The following is a 16,995-nucleotide window of genomic DNA, read 5'->3' as shown; positions in this document are numbered from 1 at the left end:
TTGAATGACAGTGGTCTCAAATCCCTAAGACAAATTTAGCATTACAAGACAGAGCAACAAGAGGCATATAGTGCAACAAGTCGGCATAGAACATGAGGAAATCTACTAGCAGTGTACGGTCCTTGAAGATATATATGAGGGCGAATATTGAGTATCCTAAGGCCAGCTTGCTCCAGTCTCCTGTAATCATTTCCCCCAGTGCTTTAAATGGAAAATTAAAAGTGCCGGTACTCACTAATTTAGGGTGACCAGATGTCCCGGATTTGCCGGGACAGTCCCGGTTTTTCGGGAGCTGTCCCGACACTTATTGCAAAAATGAACAAATGTCTCGGTTTTGAGAGAAGGTCGGGTGAGCACGAACATTTACACTTTGCTTTGAAGGCTCACCGGACCGCTTAAGACACCAGGGACAGAGAACTGTTTGAAAGTTTCTCTTACTGTGCTGCCTGACTTAATTCAGGCAACAAAGCAGGGTTTAATGAAGGATGAATCAACCTCTGCAAAGCACATCATCGGAGGCCAGAATTGCAACCCTACCCTTGCAACACACCCCAGTTTGGCTGACAAAGTCTTTCGTTTTCATGCTACAGTAGAGTAGAGTGTGTGCACGTACCTTTGTAGAATGAAAATTAAAGACTTGCTCGGTCATGCTGTGGTGTGTTCCATATGGCTAGAATGAACACAAACATATATAAATATATATATAGGAAAATTAATTGACGTAGAAATAGGACTAACTGTTGACCATTGCCAACATTTAGTCCTTTTTCTGTGTGTGTGTGTGTGTGTGTGTGGGGGGGAGGTGGACGCTAAGAAAAAATTCCGGGTTGGGGGTGGCTAATTCTTCTAACAACATCCAGAGTAGAGATGCAGGGGCGAAAAAACAACAAAGCATCATTAATAAGCAAATGGTCTTTTAAAGACCTGTGAAGTACTCAGGTGCGGCTGTATGTGTGCCCGGGACCTGTCTGAGCCGGGCTGAAACACACGAGGGGAGGGGGGCTGAAGCCCTTTGAACCCAGCGCAGGAATACACAAATACACAGGCTGAAAGTGTCCTTTTCAGTTTTTGCATTGCAGGTACCCGTACTTCGGGGCCTGAGCCCTGCTGCTTCTGAGAGTACCGGTACTCTCCTTGCCTGAAATGAAGTTCCGGTACTCAGGGGCAGAAAACTGAGAAGTACCGGTGAGTACTGGCCCATTTAAAGCACTGATTTCCCCAGAAGCTGTGTAGCACTGAATGAATTAATACATTTTTTATTGTTTCAATGAACTAAAATTGTTACAAAAGACTGGGCGTGATTTGTTACAAAAGACTGGGCGTGATGTGTCCATCCACGCACCTTCTTCGATCATTGATAAAACATCATATCATTTAATTTGACAAATCAAGCAATCACAAAGCGTAAAATTAAAAGACTGTAAAAATGTGATATATGTTCACTAGTTTAAAACTGTGCTCAGCCTTTAATTCTTGGCTCGATCTTTACTTATGAGTTCTTTAAGCTGGCGTGCAAATTTCGCTAGTTTGGACAGTCAAATTGGAATCTCCAGATTAAAAAGAAGTTTCCTTGCATCTGAACAGGTGCGAGTGCCATATCTTAAGAAGAGAGGTTTTAGTAAAGTGCTGCGTGCGTGGTTCAATCGAGGGCACTGTAGGTTGTCCGTGCAGTAACACCGGGACAACTTGTCTGCCGTCGCCCAGAAGGATCAGGACATGTATAGGAGAGTGCACACGGAGTAAGACTGGGCCAGATCGGATGCCAGTCTTTCACCGCTGGTCCGTATTTGGTGTGCACAGGAAGGGAGCACAGCTAGGGCCTATCCCACGTCCCAGAAGAACAATCTGAGCGAAAGCATCAGGCCCTAGGACTCCCGCTGTTAAGGCACAAAAACCCATGAGGAAAACATGGAAGGCAAAAGAACAAGATCATGTTAAAAATCAATGGGGGGCACAAGAGTCTCCGCGGGGAGGGGAATGGAGGGTTCTAGTAGTGCACGAAGAAGGCAACAGGATCCCCGAAATGTTATGAGGAACGCCACTAACCAAATTAACAAGCATTGAAAATGCAATAGGTCTCGCAATAGAAGAGTTTGACATTTTTCGTTTTGCAAATGGATGAGTGGCGTTGCGTGGATGAGTGGCGTTGCGTGGATGAGTGGCGTTGCGTGGGTGAGTGGCGTTGCGTGGGTGAGTGGCGTTGCGTGGGTGAGTGGCGTTGCGTGTGTGGCGTTGCATGTGTGAGTGGCGTTGCATGTGTGAGTGGCGTTGCATGTGTGTGTGGCGTTGCGTGTGTGTGTGGCGTTGCGTGTGTGTGTGGCGTTGCGTGGGTGAGTGGCGTTGCGTGGGTGAGTGGCGTTGCGTGTGTGGCGTTGCATGTGTGAGTGGCGTTGCGTGTGTGTGTGGCGTTGCGTGTGTGAGTGGCGTTGCGTGTGTGAGTGGCGTTGCGTGTGTGAGTGGCGTTGCGTGTGTGAGTGGCGTTGCGTGGGTGAGTGGCGTTGCGTGGGTGAGTGGCGTTGCGTGGGTGAGTGGCGTTGCGTGGGTGAGTGGCGTTGCGTGGGTGAGTGGCGTTGCGTGGGTGAGTGGCGTTGCGTGGGTGAGTGGCGTTGCGTGGGTGAGTGGCGTTGCGTGTGTGAGTGGCGTTGCGTGTGTGAGTGGCGTTGCGTGTGTGAGTGGCGTTGCGTGTGTGAGTGGCGTTGCGTGTGTGAGTGGCGTTGCGTGTGTGAGTGGCGTTGCGTGTGTGTGTGGCGTTGCATGTGTGTGTGGCGTTGCGTGTGTGTGTGGCGTTGCGTGTGTGTGTGGCGTTGCGTGTGTGTGTGGCGTTGCGTGTGTGAGTGGCGTTGCGTGTGTGAGTGGCGTTGCGTGTGTGAGTGGCGTTGCGTGTGTGAGTGGCGTTGCGTGTGTGAGTGGCGTTGCGTGTGTGAGTGGCGTTGCGTGGCGTGGCTGAGTGGCGTTGCGTGGCTGAGTGGCGTTGCGTGGCTGAGTGGCGTTGCGTGGCTGAGTGGCGTTGCGTGGGTGAGTGGCGTTGCGTGGGTGAGTGGCGTTGCGTGGGTGAGTGGCGTTGCGTGGTTGAGTGGCGTTGCATGTGTGAGTGGCGTTGCATGTGTGAGTGGCGTTGCATGTGTGAGTGGTGTTGCGTGTGTGAGTGGCGTTGCGTGTGTGAGTGGCGTTGCATGTGTGTGTGGCGTTGCGTGTGTGTGGCGTTGCGTGTGTGGCGTTGCGTGTGTGTGTGGCGTTGCGTGTGTGGCGTTGCGTGTGTGTGTGGCGTTGCGTGTGTGTGTGGCGTTGCGTGTGTGAGTGGCGTTGCGTGTGTGAGTGGCGTTGCGTGTGTGAGTGGCGTTGCGTGTGTGAGTGGCGTTGCGTGTGTGAGTGGCGTTGCGTGGCTGAGTGGCGTTGCGTGGCTGAGTGGCGTTGCGTGGGTGAGTGGCGTTGCGTGGGTGAGTGGCGTTGAGTGGCGTTGCGTGTGTGAGTGGCGTTGCGTGGTTGAGTGGCGTTGCATGTGTGAGTGGCGTTGCATGTGTGAGTGGCGTTGCATGTGTGAGTGGCGTTGCATGTGTGTGTGGCGTTGCATGTGTGTGTGGCGTTGCGTGTGTGTGTGGCGTTGCGTGTGTGTGTGGCGTTGCGTGTGTGTGTGGCGTTGCGTGTGTGTGTGGCGTTGCGTGTGTGAGTGGCGTTGCGTGTGTGAGTGGCGTTGTGTGTGTGAGTGGCGTTGCGTGGGTGAGTGGCGTTGCGTGGGTGAGTGGCGTTGCGTGGGTGAGTGGCGTTGCGTGGGTGAGTGAATGGTTAGCTGTTGCTTATGCGACGTATAGCACTTAATACTAAAGTAGGCAGACCTTCTTAGCCTTTGTGAGAATAATAGCAAAATAAAAATAAAAACCAGATCAAGTCAAGGACGCAAACGGCACCATGCTATTGTTTATTTACTCAGATGATTTGCATAAAAATGTAACTTGTGAGCACGTTTCTCTAACTCTCCAATAATCCCATTACAACACTTTGTACAAATGAGATTGGGACTCATCCTTCCGAAGTCGAGAAAAATGTGCAACGCTGTGTTGTAGTTAATTTTTTTAATTAACAAAATGCAAATAATGTGGAGAGATTTCAAGTGATTCAGGAATGGGCGCCCTTGTAAAGAGAAAGTACGGCCGGCCTGGGCAGTGATAGGGGAGGAGGGAGGAGAAATGCGAGTCACGGCAGCAGCAGCCTTTGATGTGCCTGCCGGCCGGCCGTGAATAATTAGGGGGTGAGAAATGCGCTCGGAGGGCTGCCTTTGATGTGGTAATGCGAGGCAGGCAGGCAGGCGGCTGGTGGCATTGTGCACGCGCTTTTTAGGGCTTGCGCAAGCGCAATGACCTAAAAAGCACATGCACTTGAAGGAATCGCCAGTGGAATCGCCAGTGGTGGATAAACACTGGATAAGCCCCTATAGAGCTTCGCCAGCTATGCGCTGAAGCGCATCAGCAGGCGAGCCCTAAAAAGGTTGCTTTAGGGTATAAATATTGAAAATCTAAATAAAACCTAACAATGCTTCCTCTACAAGGAGCATGCCTCCACAAAAATCTTTTTTTACAAATGTTTTGCCAGCAATGAAAAAACAGTGAGGGGAGCTGAGGCTGAAGCACCGCCTGAAGCGTGACAGGAGACACACGCTGCAGGTTAGAGGTCAAGTTTGACACGACCCTGCTGCTACAGGCACTGCTCGGACTTTTTTCTTTCAACCAATGAAGCTAAAAACAGGAGTTCTACGGGGGCAAAGGTGATGCCCAGGGTCAGAGCTTCTGCCAAACGTCTTACGTTTCTTTACACTAATTTATTTATAAATGAGAACAGTGCATCAATTCAGGGGAAGAATCCCGAGATAAAAACCTGCCTGTGTGTTTTTTGGTGTGTGTATTTACACTGGGTGGTTTCTTTGGTCCCATTTTTTTTCTACAAACACCTTAAAAGAGGCATCATTCACAAACCCAGAACCTAGGTTCGTGCTGTACAAATATCACGTGAAACATACACACACGTGCCTTATCTGGCAGCGGCTGCTGTAATATCCACCCCCGTCCTACAGTGTCTTAGATATAAAATATATAAAAAGACTATTCCACGGGGAGCGTCGCAACTGCTATGTATCTTCTTACCCCGGTTACTCCGCACTGTGAATCAGTTGCTTGTCGTTGCTGTACAAACAAATGTGCAGCCCCCTCCTTCCTTATAAACAGTACACAGAAACCCTGATAGCCTCCTTGGATGCTGACGTGTAAGAGGCTAAACCGCTTTTTTTCTTCTTTACACAGATACCTTTCTTACGTTCTAACAAGCCTCTGCCCAGAAATGTATATATTGAAACCCCTCATCGAAGAGCTGCCGAAGATGAAGGGCGGTAAGGAGAGGCGGCGGGGACCGGGGTCCCTTCAAATCTCATTTGCGGGTGGCGGGCGCCGCCCACGCGGGCACCCTGCCCCTCGCGCCCCTCTCCGCGGCGGGCGGTGTGATTGTAAGTAACGCCGGCCCCAGGAATCTCATTATCCGAGCGCGGCGCCTGGATTTCCTGGGAGACTTCGGGAGTCGCGGCGGGCAGGGGCTGTTCATTTCTGAAGCAATCACGCCGGCCTGATGGAGAGAGAAAATGGCAGCTGTTCTCAGCTCAGGCCTTCAATTTCCTTCAGAGCCCAGTCACTCAAGTGTGTAATTACACAGGGGGGCCGGGGGGGGGGGGGGGCGCCTGTCAGAGCCCGGCTTTCAGGCCTCCGAACGGGGACAGGCAGCAGCCAACCAAACGCACTGGACGTTTTTTTTAACCTTTTTATTATTATTATTATTATTATTCTTCGCCGGTCTAGAAGTGAAGCTTAGTTTCTGCAGCCTGATCTTTTTGCTGCCAGAAAACAGCTTGGATTTCTGATGATGGAGTAGACGAGGCGTGTGTCAGCGCTGACATGGACTGCCCCTTCCTTCTCCACTCTGCCTCCCTGGCCGCTCCCCCGCACCCCGGAGGCACAGGGCTGGCTCTTTGTTGTATGACCTGATGGGGAGCAAATGACCTCTTTTGTATCTCGCGTCCTCGGTCCCTCCACGTGTTGCCCGTTTCATTATTTGTATTTACCATTTCCGCCCACTAGGGGCAGCACCACCAGTGGCTTACTGTACCCGCGCCAGAGGCCTGTGGCCTGCCACGGCAGCCCACGTGGAGTCAATGGCACGCTGTACTTGATTGAGAAAAAAAAGTGCAGGGGCCCAAAGGAGTGTTTTTGAAAGCCGGCGCTGCACAACGCAAGGGCTGCAGACCATCATCACTACAGTGCAGTCTTAGTGACAATACATGCCTCTTTCTTACACCCTCCTAAACTTCCTGTCTCTTTATCTTAAACCCGCAGGTTCTTTTCTTGATGTCTCCCTTTATCACCGTTTCTTATGCTTCTTTTCCTCCCTTTTCTGCCTTTTTCTCTCCTGTTGGGAGTCAAACTTGATCCCAAAATAGACCCGGCCCTGCCATCTGCAACCACTTCCATGCACTCAGCACTGAAGCCACAGGCTCTGGGATCCCTGAAGAAACAACCCCTCACTATCCGGCCCACGTCACTTGACCCTCTCACATCCGGCTGCGGGGTGGGGTGACGCGGGAGGCTGGGAGCGCATGGCCAGGCTCGGATTGGTAAGGCTCGGGCGATGGGCCGGTATCCGAGTTGCAGCTGTGGGGCCACTTTCCTGGACAGCACGGAGTCCGGTTTGGGCTGCGTCTGTGCTGTTACGGTGCCGCAAGTGGGGGCCTGAGCGGCCTTTCGGGAGACAGATGGGCCTTTATTACCTCCCTGTTACCAACGGGCGGAGGTGTCATTCCCGGTCTCTCGCTGGGCCGGTCCATTCATGTATGCAGACTGAGCAGAAGTGGCCTCACTTATACTCAGGTGTGTGTGGTTCACTATTGTGAACTAATCCGTGCACAAAGAGTCCTGGCAGCGTTTGCATTTTTTATCTCAGTGAAGTTAAGAAAACATGCCTCTTTTAGACCCCCCCCCTTTCTTTTCATAATACTTGAAACAGGGGAGCTTTGTTTTGCGAAAAGGTGCAATCAGCAAATGTGGACCACTTTTTTTTAGGGTGCCGGGAACTATTTTGAACCCAATCCAACACTGCGCATGACCCTCATCACAGCATCATCCAGTGGCTTCTTGTATAGACAGAGGCCATGCTGGAAGTGCCCACTCTGGTCTAAACTGAATACCATGCTCATCTGCTTCTGGCTTACAACCAAGCCCCAAGATAAATGGAACTAATAGAATCTACCAGCTCAAGAGCACAACTGCAGTACCAGATGGGCGTATGGAAGGTCAGGCGTGGAACAGTATTTAGAAAACATCAACTAATTCCTTTAACCCCTTGGGCGCGGGCGCGATTCTGCGCCTGTTTTAATGAATGGGCGGGTTCATGACGGCCCCCAGCCGTCATCAGCACACGCCTACCGTGATGCATGACGGCGGGGGGCTCCTGGTTTTATAATAATAAACTTTTCTGTCTATAGTTATCCATATTTATTCTTAGACCATCTTATTGGTATTTATTTATTTTGTAAATAAACACATTTGTAACGTGTATATTTCCACACTTATTTAATTGAAATATGCGTAATCATACTTTGACGCCTGTCCGGTTTTACCACTTTAAACAGCTGTTTAAGGAAATCCCGCCCCCTTTTTTTGTTGATATGCTGTCGTTCTGCACACATAACCTGTCCTGGAATTCATGAATGACAACAGAGTCACTCTAAAGAAGCAGAATTTTCTGTATTTTTCTTCTGTTAAATAAATATGATAAGAAATACATGATTTCTGTCTGTAGCTGTAAAAATCAGTAAAAACAGAAAACGAACCTTACCTATAATTCAACTCCAGTCCTCTGAAGTTGGGCGTTCTCGAACAGCGGTGAGACGAAACCTCGTAAGGGTCTCCCATCCATTAGATCTTGGGTAGATCAACTACTGAACTAATTACTGCGAGAGTGCGGGCTGGTGGCAGCAATCAATTGTTGAGGGTATTGTCTGGATATTACCAGGGGTGGGGTCAACTGACAATATCGCCCACCACTCCGATTGCAAGGGAGTCTTCGCCTCATCCAGTGTACGGATGAAAGCTGTACCATTTCCCCCTTATTCTCAATATTCAATTACTGAGCACATCACCAACTCTGGTGCAGAATGTTGACTTAGACCAACCCACGGTTGATGACTGGAGGCAATCCTGCCAGCCAAACTCAAATCCTCACCCAGGCTTCACCCCCATGCCTCATGGTTCCACGAGGCCCTACACGAAGAAAAAACTATGTAAGAGACAGGAAAGGTCCTGAAAGGAAGTTGTATGATAAAAACAAAAAACTCAAATATAAAACGGCTCTAAAACACTCGTGTGTAGAAATGCCTGAGCCACATCTACTGATACCATTTCTGTGGCCCAAAATTGCGAGAAAACATTTTTTTAAATTGTCCAAGAACTCTCAGACCCCAGTAATATAGCTCTCCCTTTTGCTCTCACAATCATAAAGTGAAGAGCTTGTGTGTTTCTTCATCAATAAGGTGACGAACATTCAACACTCACTAACAATAGCTCGGACAGGCAAATCCAAGCTAGAGGATAACATCCCTTTACCAGCTTATGGACACAATCTCCAACCAGTGAAGCGAAACCTTTGATACTGGCTTTACTCACCAAATGAAGTCAATGGTCCCTTTGGACAGCCCTCTCTTTCTGACCACACTGCAGTGAATACAGTCTGGCTCTCCACGAGATCCTCTAAGCTGAGTTTCTTCAGTCCACATCTTTTACAACTTCTGGTTGGGCTCTTGAATTATTCCTTACAAGAGGGACACATCCCCTAAGTCTGGAAGCATCCCATGGTATTACCCTGACTAAAAAAGCCTACCTTGGATCCCTCCAACTGGTCTAATTTTAGACCAATCTCGATGCATCATGGCTGGGAAGCCTCAAGGCAGCCATGCGCTATTACAAATCTCGAAATCAAATCAAAATTCTCTCCAAAGTCGTAGAGAAACACATTAACACCCAACTGACGGCATTTGTGAAGTCCCAAGATGCTCTAAGTCCCTCTCAGTCAGGCTATAGAGCAGGACAAAGTACTGGATCCGCCCTACTAGAAGTCACTGTACATCCAAGACAGCTTCTGGATAAGTGTGGTCGGGCTGCACTGATCTTACTCGATCTTAGCGCAGCATTCAATACTGTGTCACATTCCATCCACCTACATAGACTGTCTCTCCTGGTTTTCCAAGGGACGGATCTATTGTAGCTGACTTCTTTTCTGGCACATCGTACCTTTCAAGCCTTTGCTGCTAGCCCACATGCTTTGACTTTGGGAGTCCTTCAGGAATCAATATCTAGGTCTGCATATTAGCAGACTTGGTGGGAAGCTGTGGTCGCACCTTGTTTTCCTAAGCAGACAACACCCAAATCATCTTGTCCTCACTAAACTCTTGACTGGGTCGTCTCCACCTGGATGAATACCAACCCTTTAAAATTAAACGGCAATAAGACCAAGGTAATGGTGATGGGCAAGAACCCCCTGCTCTGAGGACCTCCGCACTGGCCTGAGACTTTAGGTGCTCTTCCTGAACCGGCCCACAGGGTAAAGAACATAGCTTCTGGCTGGATTCTAACCTATCAATGAAACTGCAGGTGGCCAAAGTAGCTTCGACTTGTTTTGCTGTTCTGAAATGGCTAAAAAAGATCATTTGGATGCTGCTTTTCTCGGCCCAATGAGAGTTATTCAGGCCTTGATCTTATCAAGGCTGGACTATGGCAATATTCTATATCTTGGGTCTGATAAGGCCTCTATAAGATGCCTTCAAGTAGTCCAGAACTCTACCGCCAGGCTTCTGTTACGACTACAAAAGCATGCCTCGGTGTCAGGTCTCCTCCGTGACCTTCATTGGCTCTCTGTAGACAATTTAATCCAGTTTAAAGCATTAAGCTTTATGCATAAAACCAGATCATTCACTGGGCTGCGGATACTGGAAGAACTGGTGATACCCTACCAGCCATCCTGCACACTGCACTCCAGCAATTGATCTATCTACACAGTTCAGAGAGTCACATGCGCTCAGATGGGTGGTCACCCCTTTTCCTACCTGGGCCCTAAGCTGTGGAATACCTTTCCTAAGTCCCTGAGAAGTTGCAGCTCAATGACCATCTTTAGCAAGAACCTGAAAACCTGGCTGTTTTAATTTGTTATTGAACTGTGCTGCCCTACCTTTTGTTAATAGTGCTGAGACACTCCATTTGAGCTACATGCTTTAAAAGATTTTATAACAATAATAATAATATACAGCTTTTTGCCCAGAAGTACTCCTGAATGTTTCCTTTTTGGCTGTGTTCAAGTGGCCCATTGTCGAAAAAGCGTAAGAGAAATTGTAAGATATCTACTTTTTCTGTGAAATCACTCCAGATTTATCACCTTTTGTTGGACCCTATATTTTTGCTGGCTTTATATCTCTGGGCACTTAAACCCTATTAACCAGTGGTAAAGTGCCAGCGCTCCTCCTTTAAAAATGGCCGAATTGGCATACTCCTTATTGGTATTTTTAACTTGCATATCAAGCCCTAATTTAGGATACAAAATGTACCTAAGGCCCTGGAAGTTAAATGCCACTAGTGGGCTGAAGCACCTATTATGCCATCCACTTAAGTGGCAGTCCAAACATGACTTAAGGCCTACCACTGTAGCTTGACTGTAACAGTGCAAATCATGGTCTGTGGCCTGTCAAAAGAAACCTTTTTTGACAGATAAGTGTTCTCTCGTATTGTTATGGGTACAGTACCGGCTGCAAACTGGATGTTAGTGTTATATGTGGGAGGACACTAGGATTACCATACTACACTCCCCACATACACCCCCTCAGCCCTCAGAGCCTAAGCCGAGTGTGGCCGAAGACTTTCGCATCTTGGAATTGCCCTGACACATTGAAAAACCAGAAACTTTTACTCCGTTTGTTAAGGAGGAGTTACTAGTCACCCCCACCCACTAGCTTGTGCCAGGGATAAATGTGGCAACTCCAGGTACCCACTTCAGAACACTTTCTGGACATGAGGAAGATCAGAAGAAGAATGGACCTGCTGACTGTAACCGGAGAGGAGCCCTGAAGTACTGGACTCGTCCCCTCTTGTACCCAGGACAAAGAAGGGTATTTGAAGGGTCAGTTAGCGGACTTCTTGTGTTCCTACAGGGAGACAACAAGCTGCAGGATACCTTTTCCTGGAAGCACCCAGCTGACCAGTAGCAACTGCACCTGGACTGAACCCTGCTGTTGGCGCTGCCTGGCAGCCCATGAGTCTCTAAGTGCCACCCCCTGCCCATGGGAGCTTTCAAGAGTATTCCTGTGGTGAACTGGGACTTATGACTAAGTTAGAAGGTAAAATCTTTGACCGGGGCAAACATGGTTGGTGTATCCGACCTGCACTTCATCACAGTCAGCCTCAAATTGTGCCTAGGTTCAGGTCTATCACGACCATTGACTGTCATTAGCGATTTGTGCTTTTTTGGCGATATTCCTACTTGTAGTTTTAAAAAGTCATATTTACAACTCCTCATATTGGATTTTTGTCATTCTGTTTACTAAATTTTTACTGTATTTCTAATTCAGTTTGGGATTTTCATTGTTTTGCATTTTGGCATTATTACTACTTTAGTACTGCATAAATACTTTGCATAGTGCTCTAAACTAAGCCTGTCTTCTCTGTGCCATAGCCACTAGCGGCTGAGCATCCACCCTGACAAGGGGTGTAATTATTCCTTGAGGTTGGTGGCCCCCCACCGCGAATAATCACATTTCTTACATCCACACCAACGCTGCAGAACCCTAACATTTGCTCTTGGCTTATGGGCGGGGTTGGTGGCGTGGGAGTAGCCCCCTCAATCCACTTTCTGTTGGTTCCTGAATGGCAACGGTATTTCATGACTGAACTCCAGTGTAGAGGTCTACTGGGTTCCCCGTGGAAAAACAAGCAACCCTCCCAACCCAAGTACCTGTTTCTACACCAGAATGTGAAAGGCAGGTCTCTACATTGTGTGTGTGCAAATGTTTAAGATGGAAAATGGTTGCTGCCCACAGCACAACAGTGTCAGCCTATCCCTCACTTTCTCTTCCCCACATAGAGCTGCTAAACTCTGCCTTCAAGCCTTTTGCTCCGTTTTCATCTCGTATTTTGGAGAACAGACTGGGAAATCTTTTCAATTATTTGCTCCTTAGGGCCATCCAACCATTCATTCTTGACATTGGAACCCACTCTGACTCCTTCCAGCAGGAACAGTTTCTTCCCCTGGTGACCACAAATCTTAGCGCCATGTCGGTACACAAACGTGACCTGATGTATTCAGGTCTAAGTCCCAGTAAGTCTCTAAAACCAAACCTAAACCAATAGGTAGCCCAGGTTCTCGTGAGCTTTCCAGAATTGGAATTTTCTACAGTGTCCATCAGTTCCTATGATGTAGCAAAAAAATGTGGATGTGGTTAGCACGCTTACAATTCCCCTGATTGACTGATTCAAGACCGGACTGTGCTTTATAACTTATTCATTTGCCTCGCTTGAGACCCCCTTAGGCCACAGGAGTTTGAGTTTTTATACTGTGAGCAGCAGATTCTGAGAAACAGGTACTGGAAATGTTGGTACCCCAGGCAGAGGCGTAAGAAAAACTGAGGGTCCTCCTGTGAAGTACGTGGAGAGGTGCCCACAAACCATAAACCTTACATACAGAAAAGAAATAATCAAAGCAGGTGCCAGGCAACTTTCTAAAAAAAATAAAAGCAACCGGTACAGGGTGGCCATGATAGGTGAGTCTGGAGCCTCTGACCAGGAGCCAGACCCCAGAGTCCACGGACGCCTCATAGTCAATGCACGGACACCCACACAATCTGAATCTCGTACAGCCAAGTTCCCTGTGCCCATAAGCTTCCAGTTGTGCCACTGTGTCCTGCTGCGTAATCCGATGTCCCTAATGTAGTGTACCACCACCTGTGACTGCCCCTTCTTCAATGTTCCCAGTGTTTCCAATCGCAAAACCCACTGACGCCGCCACCTCATCTCTGCTCCCAATGTTTCCATGGTGTACCATCCCTGCGGCCCTATGCTGTTTTCATGTCCCTAATAGTTCTACATGATATATTTCTGGTATCCCATTCTCCGCACACCAGTGACTGACTGGGTACATCCTTATAAGATTTTCTCTCCCTGATCCTAAGATTAACATGTCCACCATCTCCTCCTGATGCCACTTCTACCTGTGATGTTTCCACGTCTGCCTCCAGCTACTGTCATCCAATCTCCTGCCCCCTAATGTTTCTAGCCTGTGACCCGATTGTGCTATTTATAGCAGCCTCAAAATGTCCTCTTACCACCACATTCTCCTCCATTACCAACGTGCCTCCTGCCACCCCCAAGTCACCATCCCTCCATGTGTCCAAGCGTGCAACTTACGATGAGCATCGTCACCAACAGGTTCTTCTTGGTGACCTGCGCGTGTGAGAAGATGTAGTTGAGTACAGTCGTCAGCTCACTTTTATTCTCTTCCCGAAGTGAAAAAACACACTTTTCATAATGACCTGCATTCAGAAAACATAAGCACACAAAAAATAATTAGTTTCTGATCCAGGGTCCCCATTTAACATCACCCACACCCTCGGAGGCAAGAAAAGGATCAGAGATGTGGTGCTGACCCTGCGATCAGGGAAGGTGAAGTTGTCAAACTCTGATTCCAGGACAATGTGCATTAATATTCTTTGATCCTGTTAAATAATCCATCTTTTGGGTCTAGTATAGCATAGTGGTAGGTCGCTTATAATATGTTGATGAGGGGCAGAAGTCCTGCCACGATCATAGTGGATCCATCACCAACCTTTGACCCAGTCAGGCAGAATGGGGAGAACTGTTCCATCCACAGCGTGACCTGGCACGACAAAGAGGAGGCGCTCTGCAGTGGGTCTCCTGGGGAAGGGGCTTGTGTGTTGCCCGAGGGTCAGGCTTCTTTTGGGGCGCTGGTTGGGGAGGTGCTGCAACAGACCCAAAATAACTATACTCGAGTTCCAAAGGTGAATGAGCACTAAAGACCTTTACATTTGGGTTTTGTCACAACTGCTGTGCGTTCAAAAACAGAGGGGAAATGTAAATGTCTTCTGATAAATTGTTGCCTATTCTCATAGCTTGGAGGTTGGTGTTTACTTTTCTTTCTATGACTGCAAAGTTAGCATTTTTTTAAAGTGAATTATTGGACAATCTTTCTGGAGTACAGGCTATGTGATAAGAGAGGCTGTGGGATGTCAGTTTCTTTCAACATATAACAACATTTAAATTCCTGTAGGTGTACTGTACAAATATTAGAAAACATATCGGAAGTTAAGAAAGTACAAATGAAGCAATTTTTCCCTCTATCGGAAACGTGATCGAAACAAAGATTTTAATAAGGTCAAAACAAATCCAGATACTTGGTGATGTGCAAATGATTTGTTGAAACCTGATTTCGACACATTGCTGTTTGTATGCTATATAGTTTTATTAGTACAACAGCATGCCAGTGCGAATGTTTTGCTCATTTCAATCGAAAACGTGCTGGCTGCAAATGAGAGGGCAGATAACAGTGCACTGCCACATCGTTTGTGATAGGGTGCTCCAAAATGCACCACTGGCTACATGGGATGCCCTTACTATTCTCCTGCTGAACGGATGTGACTTATTCGCTATACTTACATTTTTCACAATTCCTATTACTTCGGTGATGTAACATTAATGACAGCACCTGTCAGATTACGCCATGACATTGCCTAGTGCCATAATATCCAGTAGAAAATAAAACATATGTCTCTTTGACTGACACCACGAAGACTGTATCCGATTGAAGTCACTGTGGTAATGGAGTCTGACTGATGGACCCTAAATCATGATAGAATGTAGAATCACCTGAGAGCTTGTCTTGCTGTGCTCAAGGGTCCTTCCATTTGGCTACAGTTCTCCCAAAGATGGACGTCTGCCTGATGGTTTAGGTTAGATTACTCCAATTCTTCAAAAGTTTGCACTTGTTTTATGAAAAATGTGAAACAACTATGTGGAATTAGTTAGAAAAAGTACACACAATTCAAAGCGAAACCTCTTCAGAAAAGAGCAGGATATGCTAATGCATGTTGAATTATTTACAAAAAGTAACAAGAATTGGTCAAAAAAGTGGATCTATCTGTTTAGAAAGGACTCCTTTTTTTAAATGGCCAAAATCTTTTTCAAAGTTTACAGAAGTGTGTGTGCGCTGGGGTCTCTGGAGCAAGGGAGGGGAGAAGATGAGGTATGTGACCCATCTCCATTGGTCCTGCTGTTACCTCCAACTTTGGCGCCTCCACCACCGTTGTTGAATGCTGCCCTCTGCCAGCAGTGACAAAAAGACAAGCCTTAGCAAAGCCAATATATCTGTGTTAGCAACAAGCCGGCAGGAGCCAACGGGCAGGGCTATAGTTGTCAAGTAGTCCTTGAATGTAAGCCCTCGGTGTAGGTAGAAGGATGCACTCAAACAGCTATCAGCATTAGGGGAGAGCAGAGTTCGAAGTGGGCAGGATTGGAGGGGCACGACATGCCCATACTTTTTTAATTTATGAAAAACAGTGCCCCTACATCTTGTGGAAAGATTACTATCCCGGGACGGTTAATTCGATAGCTGAAGTTTCAGGCACGGAGCCTCCTGTGCTGTGAACCCGAAGGTGGGCAGGCAGCTAAATGAGAAACAAGCCTTCTTGCACCGTGTCTGCTGCCTGAAAGAAATGGAAATGTGCGCACCTGGTTCATCTGCAGACGTTAAGGGTGCGTGGAAGCCGGTATTGCTTTTAACTGATGGAATCACTTGAAGCTTCCTGATAACACAGATTTATTCTTTTTAAGTGACAGTGCAAGGAGTTACCAGCTGTGCTGTGAAGTGCATGCTTTAAAGGGACAGTTAAATAAAAAAAGAATTGCACTGTGTACAGTCTGGGTAGCACTAAAACGTATACTTTGGAAGCACTTTTTTGTATCTTAAACCTTTTTGCAGATTTTGTAGCAGCCTATCTTATACTGGGTGTAATGCAAGTTCAAATAATGACTTGCGTATTCACACTGCTTACTGTCGCAGGCTGGGACCTCTTAGCACTAAAAATACACAATTCACTATTCTCCACTGCATCTAACAGGATTCAGACCCAGATTTATCAAAAGACTGCATTGGCCTTGCGTCACGCAAGCGGACACAAGGGCAGTACAATCCTTAAGTCAGATTTACCAAGTCCCGCAAAGCCACCTTGTGTGGCCCGATATGGCTTGGTGCATCTCGTGTATTTCAAGCCGGCGCAAATCACTGCATTGCGTCACTCAGTGCCGGGAAGGCTGTACATGGGTGGAGGGTGGGTATTTCCACCCATGCTTTTTGCTGCATTCCCAAATTTACCAAGAGTACTAAATCTGGGAATGCATCCCAATGGTATGTCTTGCCAATAGAGGTGAAGCTCTGTGGCACACTTGTAAAGAGGGAAACGCCTCTAAGGATTGTTTTCGTGCACAATGGTGTCCCTTCCTGTACAGAAACAATCCTGCCTTGAAGGCAGACACCCTTGCACCATTGCGCAAGACTGCTTGCGTTGGCACTAGGCAGCACAGTGTGCTGGCGCAGGGAGAGAGCGGGAACGCGGCATATGTTAGTAAATATGGGGCATTCCTGCCCTCTCGTTTGATGCAGCGCAAGAAGGTGTCTTGCTGCGCTGCGTTGCGCTGTGTCAAATAATCATAAATCTGGCTTTTAATTCTGTGGCTCTCTGGTTACATACACAGACTTCTGCAGTGCATTAAAGAGGTCTCATAATGTACTATATAGTGCAGTTCCCACTGATTAACTTAACTTGCATTTGTGTTTGTTTTAAGCGGTGCGTTATTTTATATGTAGTTACGTGAAGGTGAAAAACCAAACCAACATACAAAATGTTTTGATTTT

The 16,995-nt window shown here is 47.5% G+C and overlaps 1 protein-coding gene across 6 annotated transcripts in view; it reads right to left on the bottom strand.

The window, feature by feature from the left end:
- The window catches only part of ACACA (acetyl-CoA carboxylase alpha), a 1,199,721-nt gene that overhangs the window by 796,529 nt on the left and 386,197 nt on the right, over positions 1–16,995 (bottom strand). For all 6 annotated transcript variants that reach the window (XR_013608606.1, XM_078679777.1, XM_078679779.1 and 3 more), the window contains one exon: positions 13,476–13,600. Coding sequence is in view for 5 of the 6 variants with exons in the window: in XM_078679777.1 (XP_078535903.1) it covers positions 13,476–13,600 (125 nt within the window). In the remaining variant the exon portion in view is untranslated. The remainder of the gene's footprint in view (positions 1–13,475; positions 13,601–16,995) is intronic.

This window comes from Lissotriton helveticus, chromosome 3_1 (assembly GCF_964261635.1).
Source record: "Lissotriton helveticus chromosome 3_1, aLisHel1.1, whole genome shotgun sequence".
Taxonomy (NCBI): Eukaryota; Metazoa; Chordata; class Amphibia; order Caudata; family Salamandridae; genus Lissotriton; species Lissotriton helveticus.
This window is presented reverse-complemented; position numbering and strand designations above follow the sequence as displayed.